This window comes from Mustela erminea, chromosome 11 (genome assembly GCF_009829155.1).
Source record: "Mustela erminea isolate mMusErm1 chromosome 11, mMusErm1.Pri, whole genome shotgun sequence".
Taxonomy (NCBI): domain Eukaryota; kingdom Metazoa; phylum Chordata; class Mammalia; order Carnivora; family Mustelidae; genus Mustela; species Mustela erminea.
The window spans coordinates 41,116,079-41,128,257 of NC_045624.1; the positions used below are offsets into that span (position 1 = coordinate 41,116,079).

Genomic DNA, 12,179 nt, shown 5'->3' on the forward strand with positions numbered 1-12,179 from the left:
GAGGAGTCTCCTGAAGATCCCTGCTCCTCCAGCACATATTCTGAGATTAGTAAACATAAATCTCCTTCTCATATACCCTACCTAAAGTTGCTGCTATGCTGTATCTCAGTGGGGCTGTTTGTTATGCTGTCTCTTTAAGGGCAAGGATTCGATTTCCTCTTGCTCCCTGGCTCCCCCAAATCTAAGCTTGGTGATTTTTAAAGTTCTTCGTATTAAGCCCCACTAACTATAAGAACTCATGAAGATAAGTCCCTCTGCCTTTCAAAGCCAAACGTTATAGGGATTTGTTTCTGCACTGTGGGTCCCTTATGTTTGGGGTAGGTGTTATAGGGTCTGCTCCTCTCCTTTCTCTTTGCTTGCAGTATTCCTCTCACCCTTCCCCATCCTTACGGTGTCCTCTCCTGAGGATAGTCTTCTGGGTCAGTTTGGTTTCTGACCACACCTCTGCCCTGTCCACCCTTTTCAGTGTGACCTCTTCTCTACATTTAGCTGTGGAGAGTCTGTTCTGCCAATCTGCTGGTTGTTTTCTGTTGGGTATTTACACTGACATGGGTATTCATAACTAGGTCTACCTGGAACAAGGTGAGCTTAGGATCCTTTCTCAACCATCTTCCCTGTGAGTCCTTTGTCATTGGGGTTTTGATTTGGGTTTCCCTGATGACTAATCATGTTGAGCATCTTTTCATGTGCATTCATTGCATATTTTATGTAGAGAAGGGGTCTAAATAGACCCTTTGTCCATTTTTAATTGGGTTATTTGTCTTTTTATTATTGAGTTGTAGGTGTTCTTTGTATATTCTAGTTACGAAGCTCTTATGATTTACAAATATTTTCTCTATTCTGTGGGTTGTCTTTCACTTACTTAATAATGTTCTGTGACTTTTTAAAAGTACACTGTACACTTGCTCTTTTATTTCTGAAGCCCTGAGCATGCATCTCCTAAGAATACATTCTTCTAATACAATATCATTATCACACTTAAGAAAGTGAGCATACATTCAACAATCTTAACTAATACATAATATTTGGATTTCCCCAAATCATCTATTCTTCTAAGTTCCTATTTTGCTATAGTATTTTTTTTAAGATTTATTACTTGATAAGCAGAGATCACAAGTAGGCAGAGAGAGAGAGGGAAAAGCAGGCTCCTCACTGAGCAGAGAGTGCAATGCAGGGCTCAATCCCAGGACTCTGGGATCATGACCTGAGCCAAAGGCAGAGGCTTTAACCCATTGAGCCACCCAGGCGCCCCTTTCCTATAGTATTTTAAAGCCAATTCCAAATACCATGTTCTCTACCTGTAAGTCTTTACTGATAAGGACAGTTTTATTCCTCCTGAAAAGTAGGAGCAAACAACTCATGACATCTGAACCTCGTTGAAAAAATGTTCCACCTTTTTTCCATAATTCCCATGCTATTAGCATACTGAAAAAATTAATTTCTTAATACAATTTTAGTCCATTTACTAAAGCAGAATTTTATAAAATTAACACAATTTATGTCATGATGGGAGAAAAGTTTTCTTTGTAAGTGGAACACTTCAACTAGTTCAGATTTCATGAGCTCTTCCTTTTTCTGTCTTCATATTTTCTTCTATTTTTATTTTTTTTAAAAGATTTTATTTATTTGACAGAGGGGGGGGGAAGCAGGCTCCCTGCCAAGCAGAGAGCCCGATGCGGGACTCAATCCAGGACCCCGTGATCATGACCTAAGCCAAAAGCAGAAGCTTAACCCACCGAGCCACCCAGCCGCCCCTATTTTCTTCTATTTTTAAATCTCATTCTAATTCTTGTTTTCATATGGAAGAAGAGTATCAATATCTGTTTTTAATGGGGTGAGGGGTGGTATTTTTAAAAACTGAGTTTCTGAACTCCCATCTTCACATTGCCCCCGTGAGACTTACTGAGCTATCGCCATCCTCCCTGCTGCCCCAAGTGACTCCTTACACATGGGAGTTCAGGTTATGAAGAGTCCTAAATGATCAGTGTTTCTTTATAATTAGAAAAAATTTTTTAACAGTGTTTTAACTATGGGGAATGGGAATCTGGGGAAAAGAAATTCATAAAGGGAAGCTACCAGTCTGCACATTATCCTGGTCCTACCTAAGACCTTGCATTTTATATTATGAAGATAGGTAATTCTAATTTACCATACCATTTTTATTCAGGACTGATACCTACAGTAAAGGGAATGTGTTAGTAGCAATTATTTAGTAATTTTTTTTAAATATTAGAAAATAAAAGCTCTTGTCTTCCTCTAGGCTGCTTTAGTAAAGACCAGGTATACTTGGATGGGATCCTGCAAATTCTCCGGTACAGAGAGACCATTGACTTTCATCTACTGACTGCCCTGGGCAAGGTGAGTGAGACCAGTGGCAGGTAGTCTAGAACACACCAGGTCATCATTCCCTTAGGCTTGGTTTAAGGATTAAATAAGATTCAGATTCCAGTGGTTACTGTTAGTTACTGCCAGATCTCTCCCTCATAAAAGGTACCTTTTTTTTTTTTTAAAAGATTTTATTTATTTATTTGACAGACAGAAATCACAAGTAGGCAGAGAGGCAGGCAGAGAGAGAGAAGGGGAAACAGGCTCCTGCTGAGCAGAGAGCCCTATGTGGGGCTCGATCCCAGGACCTGAGCCGAAGGCAGAGACTTAATCCACTGAGCACCCAGGCGCCCCACCTTTCTTTTTTTTTTTTTTTTTTTTCACCTTTCTTTTTTATATTAAGTAATCTGTGGGGTAATACCTAACAATGTACTGTTCTTTAACAACCTTTCAAGGAATGGTTTTAACATCCATTGATGATCTTTGCCCATATCAGTTAACTACAGTAGTGTCGCAAAATAGAGATCTTCAAATTATTACATTTCACTCCCCCTTTAAACAGTATTATTATGGACTTAAGTTCTTTTTTATTCATCCCTTCTAGTGGCTGCTCCTGTGTTTTTAAAAACATGCCACCCTGTTTTCTGGCAAAGTAAAATATTCTGGGTCCATCTTATTCAAATCTCAGACAAGATTATTTCTCCAAGGAAGGCTGGATTCCTTTTAGTGAAAATGGTATTTAGAAAACAAGTACTAGGTGTGCTTATTACTTCTGGAATGTTGATGCTTCTGTGTCTTTCCAGTGAGCAAATCATGTATTTGTTTTAAATCATAGGGTGTTCTAATTCACATCACACACGCAAGTTTTTTACACCTTTTTTCCCATTCCATATGTGTGTCTCCCTTCTCTTCAAATGAAAATTATGTTTACCAACTGCAGTATTTTATCTATTATGTTTACTCATTCTTTCCTATAATAATAAACTCAGGATGGTTAGAGCACCTGGGTGGTTCAGTGGGTTAAAGCCTCTGCCTTCAGCTCAGGTCATGATCCCAGAGTCCTGGGATCGAGCCCCGCATTGGGCTCTCTGCTCTGTGGAGAGCCTGCTTCCCCCTCTCTCTGCCTGTCTTCCTGCCTTCTTGTGATCTCTCTGTCAAATAAATAAAATCTTAAAAAAAAAAAAACAAACTCAGGATGGTTGAAAGAATTACTGCTACTAAACAGTGGGTATACAAATCAAAATGGTCCAAAACTTTTGGGACACAGCAAAAGCAGTTCTAAGAAGGATGTCTATAGTGATATAGGCCAACATCAAGTCACAGAATCTCAAACAACCTAACCATACACCTAAAGGAGCTAGAAAAGAACAAAGTAAAATTTGAGTGGAAATTAATGAACTAGAGACTAAAAGATCAATGAAACCAGGATCTGGTTTTGCTAAAGAAAAACAATTGATAAACCTTTAGCCACCAGACTGATTAAGAAGAGAGGACTCAAACTGGAAGTGAAAGTGGGGAAATAACTGGTACTACAGAAATAGAAAGTAGAAACATGCAATCCTCTAAAATGGAATCAGAAAGAAGTAGAGAATCTTTTTTTTTTTTTTTTCTGTTGGAACTCAGTCTTTAATTCACACACACACACACACAGCACAAAATGGCCCCTGCTTGCCATGGCCTAGGATTCACGAGGTAGTGTAGGGATGGTGGAGCTTACAAACAAGGGAAGGTCCCTGAACCCCGAGATCCCTCAGCTGCTTTCTAGAAGTAGAGAATCTTTTTAAAGATTTTATTTATTTGACAGAGATCCCAAGTAGGCAGAAAGGCAGTAGAGAGAGAGGAGGAAGCAAGCTCCCTGCTGAGCAGCGAGCGATGCAGGGCTCAATCCCAGGACCCTGAGATCATGACCTGAGCTAAAGGCAGAGGATTTAACCCACTGAGCCACCCAGGCACCCCAGAATTAGAGAATTTGAATAGATTACTTACTAGTAATGAAACTGAATCAGTAATAAATGAATTTCCCAAAAAACAAAACGCCCAACAGCTAGGACCATATGGCTTCATGGATGAATTCTACCAAATAATTAAAGAAGAGTAAATATAATTCTCAAACTCTTCCAAAAAAATAGAAGAAGGAAAATTCCCAAATTCATTCTGCAAGGCCAACATTAGCCTGATACTAAAACTAAAACCAGACAGAGTCTCTACCAAAAAAAAAAAAAAAAAAGTTAGTATTTCTGATGAACATAGATATAGAAATCCTAAATAAAATAATACTCAAACTGAATTCAGTAATACACTAAAAGGATCACTGACCATGAGTAGGTGGGGTTATTCCTAAGATGCAAGGGTGGTTCAGTATTTGCAAATCTGTCATGATATATCACATCAATAAGAGAATAAAAACCGTATCATTTCAATAGATGAAGAAAAAACATTTGACAGAATACAACATCCATTCATGATAAAAACCCTTGACAAAGTAGTCTTAGAGGGAACATACCTCAACCTAATAAAGGCCATAAATTAAAACCCAACAGCCAGCAATGAAAAAACTGAAAGCTTTTCAAAACCCCTAAGATCAGGAATAAGACAAAGATGTCCATTCTTACCATTTTTATTCAACATAGTCCTAAAAGTCCTAAAAGCTGCAGCAGCCAGACAGGAAAAAGAAATAAAAGGCACCCACATTAGTAAGAAGTAAAACCATCAGTATTTACAAATGACCTGATACTATATATTTAAAAAAAAAAAAAAACCCTAAGAACTCCACCAAAAGACTATTAGAATAAATGAATTCAGTAAAGTTACAGGATACAAAATATATAGGAGTCTATTGCATTTCTATACAATAACAACAAAGCAGAAAGAGAAATTAAGAAAACAGTTCCACTTACTGTACTAAAAGCATAAAATACCTAGAAGTAAATTAACCAAGGAGATGAAAGACCTATATTCTGAAAACTAGAAGACATTAATGAAGGAAATTGAAAATGACACTAACAAGTAGGAAGATACACTGTGCTCTTGGATTGGAAGAATTAATTATGTTCATACTACTCAAAGCAATCTGCAGATTCAGTGCAATCCCAATCCAAATACCAGAAGCATTTTTCACAGAACTAGAATAAATAATCCTAAAATTCATATGGAACCACAAATAATGTCAAATAGCAAAGCCATCTTAATAAACAAGAACCAAGCTAGAAGTATAAAAACCCCAGATTTCAAGATATACTGCAGAGCTATAGTAATTGAAACAGTATGGAATTGATACAAAAATGGATACATACATCAGTGGAACAGGACAGCCTAGATCATTTAATCTCGGACAGAAGCAGAGTATACAGTGAAGAACACTTCCTCAATAAATGGTGCTGGGGAAAACTGGACAGCTACATGCTAAAGAATGAAACTGGACCACCCTCTTACACAATACACAAAAATAAACTAAACATGGATTAAACACCAAAAACCTAAAAGGAAACCGAGGCTGCTATCTCTTGGACATATTTATGGATAGGTCTCCTCAGTCAAGGAAGGAAGAAAAAAAAAATACTAAACCACACCAGTATCAACAACAAATCTATATTCATTACACTTTGTGGTATAAATAATAACATAATTTCAATAACTTAAAAATTAAAACTTAAGGGGTACCTGGGTGGTTCAATTGTTAAGTGTCTGCCTTTGGCTCAGTTCATTGTCCTGGCTTCCTGGGATTGAGCCCCATGTTGGCTCCCTGCTAGGTGGGGAGTCTGCTTCTCCCTCTGCCCCTCCTCCTGCTTGTGCGTGTTCCCTAGTAGATAAATCTTTAAAAAAATTAAAACTTATGAAAATATAAATGAACATGATTTCTTTATTTAAAGCCTCTCTACTGAATCAGGTTACAGTGTTGGTCAGAAGACAGTAGTTTTTAAAGCCAGCCATGTTTTGGAATTTAAAGTTGCAATGTTAATTTATAGAACTTAGAGTTTCATCCATAAACTCAATGTAAATATTTATGAAAGACTGGCTTCTTATATAAGTAATTAAAACATTTTTATAGCATACTTTGTCACAAAGAGAATCTAACATAAAACACAATTTTCCTGGGTTCTTTCATTTAGCTTTAGTCCGGACATTTGTTTAGGTTTTAGAGTCTCTCACATACCTGTATTAAGTTTAGTTGTGTAATTTCTAAACAAACTGGGTATAGGTCCAAGATAGAGTGTTAAATATTGACTTGTTTTTTTATGGTCATGGTATTTTTATGGTCATGGTATTAGCAGGCAGATAAATATATATATATATATATATATATATATATATATTTTTAAAGTAGGGATGCAGAGGTGGGGGAGGAGAGAAAGAATCTCAAGCTGACTCCATGCCTAGTACGTGAGCCCAAGGTGGGGCTTGATCTCACAACCCTGAGATCACAACCTGAGCTGAAATCAGGAAGTTAAACACTTGACCTACTGATCCACCCAGGTGCCCCAATACATTCTTATTTAATATGGTAAAGGAGTGGAAGCCAATGATTTTTGTTATTTTGCAGGTATTAAAGTAATTTGAGGGAGAGTCCCCATAAACTTTTTCTTAAGACTTAGGGAAGATGTTATGTATATTTAAAAATGAACCCATCTTCCTCTTTTCAGGTCTCTTATGAAGATGTGGATCGCTTGAAAGGATTGGCAGTTACTGAAAACATGAGGGTCCCTCATTTCCTGCAGGACCATGGCCGATACATGGAACATTTAGAGAAAATTATGGAAGTGAATGAACTGACCGACAGGGAACTGAAAGATCTTATATATTAATCAGCATTCTTACAGATGTAGCTAATCTATTAACCAATTAGGTGCAGTTAGCACCAGCATATTTATAAAACAATGACTGTTTACATGACTTTTCTGTAGAATGATCTGCAGTATTCAGCTGAATTTTTAAAAGTTAAGTACAAACCTTAAACTGTTTCCTTAACATGTTCCTGTAGGCTGCAGGGGAAAGATCTTCCTATTTTTATCTGAATCTCAACAGAGTCCAACGAAAATACTACTGGTGAGTTTTTTTTTGTTTTGTTTTTTTGTTTTGTTTTTTTTTATTTTAAGAATCTTGGTCAAATTGAGTGATAGGCTGTCTGGGCAGTGACCATTGCTCCTTGGTGCTTCTGCCTGAACACCAAGACTAGCCCCGACTATAGAGATAGAACACTGGAATTCAGACTCCCAAGATTATATTTTATTTTATAAATAATGGTAATTCTCCTTTGAAAAATTAGTTTTGTTATGCTCCCCAAATGTAGCTGTATTTAAGATTTCTTATATCTCTTAGATGTTAAGTAATGTTAAAGAGAGGGGGAAAGTAGTTTGAAAAGTTTTCATTAGTTCTTTTCCATATTGCTTCACCTTATCAGTTTATAGGAACTAAGAGAATTACCTCATTTTCAATTATTTCTTAACTAAACTTTATTTGCTATATTTTAAGTTTTAGATTTTCCCTTCAAGATTTTAAGTTTTAGGGTCTTTCCCTCCCTATTCCTTCATATAAAATAAGTAAAAGTTCCAGAGAGGTTTGTCTACATAGATTAAAATAGTTGGGGAAGAGAGAAGCTACTCAGCTTTTTATTAAATGGAGCAACTAGCAAGACACAAATCGACTAATATAGCTCCTATAGGCACTGGATATTGACTAGGTAGTATCTACCATAGACTTCACCGTGCGCTGGAGAGTGGAATTCCTAGACATTGCTGTTTGATAAACTGGCCTGGTCATGTTGGCTCAGTATATTTTGTCAAAATCTTTGACTTCATCAATCCAACAATAACCTAGTTTGCTTTCAAAAATCAGAATTCTGTTTTGCTGCATTTTCTCTGTTAAAAGCTTACACACCTAGCTCTTTATTAACTTACCAATTTTGATATATATTGGATATATATACTTGGGATCCAATGATTCTTCAAACAACATTTTAATGATCAGGAAGAGCACTGCTGTAAACACCCATTCAAAATTGCTACTGTAATTTTTACCCAAAGCTATCAGAGTTCATCTTTACCTCAGTTCAGGCTTAAATATGGTGCTAACACTGGTAGATGCCTACTGCAAAGCCTGGTCCACATTCATGCTAGGAAAGGATTATAGGAAGTCTTCTGCAGGCTAGGTTATGTGATTTTTCTCATCCACATATCTAGAAGGGCTTGCCTCGAAGAATGTTGCCGCAAACAGAATGTATTCTGACTGGCACCTGGTAATTCTTGAAAGCCATACATCTCACCTTTGGTAAGTAGCAGGCCAGGCCCTTTGGACCATTAAAGGCACCCACAAACGTGTCCTGATGGCTGGAGTGTGGTCTCTGGATCTCTGTGCAGGCTTTGGGCACATTGTGCCAACACTAACCAGGTACTGGAAAACACTCTTGACCCCTCAAGCATACTTCCTTGTAGCAGAGTCATCCAGTTTCAGCTTTGGTGTAGCATTTTTCAAACTTATCCAAGATGATTGTGAAAATGGTGTTTTGTTAACTGGAATTGAAATAGACAGAAATGACAATATTTATGTCCTGTGATTTAAACCCCACATGCTTAAAAATTCAACATTTGTAGGCAATAACACTGTTACTCTTACGTTATGGTTTAAATGTAAAGGAAAATCACAGAAGCCTTAATATCCTGTTGGTAGGATTATTTACAATGATTCTAGTCCCTGAATTTTAAAAATGGATATTCTCTATCTGATTCGGAAAAAGAAATACTTTCTTGCCTTATTGCTTTGGTATAAAGACAAAAAAAAAACAGTGCTATCCAGACAAACAAAAAACAGACCTTCAATCACATTGGTTGTCTTAAGATCTTTTAAAAGTTAGCAATGAACCAAAAATAGTCCAGATTAGCAGAATACTTAAAGTACTCAAAGCTTTAAAAGTTGGGAAAGATTTAATTAATGTTTATTCTCTTTCCTGAAATAGCATTAAGGTCAGTTTTGTTCCCTTAAAATTGAAGTTTTAATAAATTGAAAATTATATCAACAGTACTTAGAATAGTTGAAGGTTGCATTAATTTTAATAGTTTTTAATATAGGCTATTGAGGATTAGGATTTTATCAATTTTGTCCACTGTAATTCTAACATATAGTTGTATCAAATATAAAGTCTGATAAACTGTTAGGTTTTCACATCAGATGGGATTCAGAGTAAATTGTTTGTAGACATAAATCCAGTCTTGATTTCTTTATATTTTCACTTTGTAAAAATGTTTAAAATTTGTATGTTTTGTATATATCTGGGCATTTTACGTTTAGCTGTAGTAGAAAGAGCGCTGAGGTTCTCAAATGAAATATGAGACTATGTATGCATGCAAACTTCTTTGAAAACTTAATTATATTTTTTGTGGTATTTCTGTGTTTTTATTGGGTGGTAATTATTGATTATGTTTGTCTTCTAATATCCTTGTTTATAAGGAAATACTAAATTTACCATATTCCACCTTTCTCCTAATTAGTTCAGCTTATACTCTCATGGGTGAAGGGAAAAGGAGAGAGGGATAATTTCATCTTAATTTACTTAAATACAAAGACAACGATTCAAAACTCTAAGGAACTTGAGAAATCAAGGAAACATGACACCACTAAAAGATTATGATAATCTAGTAACTAAACCCAAAGTCATAGAGAGCTGTTTACCTGATGAGGAATTCAAAGTATCTGTTTTAAGGAAGCTCAATGAGGTACAAGAATACAGACAATTCAATGAAATCAAGAAAACAATACATGAAAAAATGAGCAACTTAATAAAGAGATATCATAAAAAGAACAAAAGCATACTCTGGAATAGAAGAATACAATGAATGAAATGAAAAATGTAATAGCACCAACACCAAAGGATCAAGCAAAAAAATACGAGGATGGGAATTTTGAAATTATCCAGTCAAGGGAGAACAAAGAAAAAAATGAAAGTGATGAAAGTCTATGTGATCTATAGGATACAATCAAAAGAAATAATTTGCAAATTATTGGACTTGCAGAGGAGAGAGGGAGAAGGGAAAAGAAAGCTTATTTTAAAAAAATAAGGCTAAACACTTCCCAAATCCGAGGAGAAATTTGGATATCCATGTTCATGAAACTCCTAGGTTACCAAAAAATCTCCAAAAACTTCTCCGAGAAACATTATTTAAAAGCTACCAAAAATCAAAAAATCTTAAAAGCAGCAAGTACATAGGTAACATTTGCATCAGAATGAAATGAAATGAAATTCTTACCAGAAAATGGCCCAAAGACTGGCAGAACAAACTCCACTACTAAGTGCTAGGAAGGGGCCACATCAGTGAAGGTAGGAAAAGCAACAGTGCAGTCTGGGAGCAAAACAGACAATGACCCTCCACTGTGGGGAGGGAGCTAGTGGCGTAGAGAAGGGTGGAAAACAGACTCACAATGGGGAACCCACAAATGGGGAGGACGAATCTCCATAATATTTGCCTTCCACAGTTTGGCTTTTATGGACGTTGCTCCAATGAACGTGGGGGTCGATCTGCCCCTTCTTTTCACAACATCTATGTCTTTGGGGTAAATACCCAGTAGTTCAATTGCTGGATCATAGGGTTGCTCTATTTTTAACTTTTTGAGGAATCTCCATACTGTTTTCCAAAGTGGCTCTACCAACTTGCATTCCCACTAACAGTGTAAGAGGCTTCCCCTTTCTCTGCATCTTCCAACATTTGTTGTTTCCTGTCTTATTAATTTTTGCCATTCTGAGATGTCTTTCAACAGATAAATGGATAAAGATGTGGTCCATATATACAATGAAATATTACTCAGTCATCAGAAAGGATGAATACCTACCGTTTGCATCAACATGGATGGAACTAGAGGGGATAATACTAAATAAGTCAAGCAAAGAAAGACAGTTATCATATGGTTTCACGTATATGTGGAACACAAGGAATAGCATGGAGGACATTAGGAGAAGGAAGGGAAAAATGAAGGTGGGGAAAGCAGAGGGGGAGACAAACCATGAGACACTATGAACTCTGGGTATCAGAGGGGAGGGGGTTGGGGGGGAATGGGTTAACCCGGTGATGGGTATTAAGGCAGGCACGTATTGCAATGAGCACTGGGTATTACACGGAAACAATGAATCATGGAACACTACATCAAAAACTAATGATGTACTGTATGGTGACTAACATAGTAAAAAAAAATTTTTTTTAAAAGTAAGTTAGAGGGGCTGAATTTCAGGAGTTCTGAAAACCAATGACTTAAAGCCAGGAATTTAAAAAAAATCTTTGGGCTCAGTTCTGGGAGAGTCTTGAGGGAATCAGGAAGCTGAGTCCCTGCCCTTAGCCCAACAAACAGCTCATGCAGATAATAGCATAGAATCAGCAGTTTGAAAGATGCTGGGGGCAAACAGAAGGGAGAGTGATTTCCTCATATCAAAGCATGGCTGGACAGATACATCACAGAGAGACTCCTCAAGGGACAGAGGAACTAACAGGTGCCATTTCCCTTTTCCAACCACTCCCCACCTCTCCATAACTCTCCCCCGCCATATACAGTGGGCATCTGCAGGAACCAGTACAGTGCTGCCTTTCGTTAGCCAATTTGCTTACACCAAGCCCCATAACCCTTGCTCTAGCAGATCTGCCCTTCCTCGTTAACTTGCCTGAGTTCCTGCACTGTAGGTCCCCCAGAAGACCTGCAAAAACTCTGCCAACACCACATCTCCAGACCTGTATGTCTTGTGGAACCTCTGTGCTGGTAGTGGAGGGACCAGGTCTCATTTTACAAACACATCACCTCATTAAAATTCACCCCCACACACACCGTTGGTGACCGAACACTGCCTACAATTGGCAAAGACAGCCCCCGCAGACAACTGG

The 12,179-nt window shown here is 37.2% G+C and overlaps 1 protein-coding gene across 8 annotated transcripts in view; it reads left to right on the forward strand.

The window, feature by feature from the left end:
• Positions 1-10,072, forward strand: part of KIAA0895 (KIAA0895 ortholog) — a 68,827-nt gene extending 58,755 nt beyond the window's left edge. For 4 of the 8 annotated variants that reach the window (XM_032305274.1, XM_032305275.1, XM_032305277.1 and 1 more), the window contains 2 exons: positions 2,261-2,358; positions 6,966-10,071. In XM_032305274.1, the coding sequence (XP_032161165.1) occupies positions 2,261-2,358; positions 6,966-7,127 (260 nt within the window). In that variant the 3' untranslated portion in view covers positions 7,128-10,071. Of the gene's footprint in view, positions 1-2,260; positions 2,359-6,965 lie in introns of all 8 variants that reach the window. The other 4 variants (XM_032305276.1, XM_032305279.1, XM_032305281.1 and 1 more) reach the window with 2 other exon arrangements.
• Positions 10,073-12,179: the final 2,107 nt, after the last annotated feature.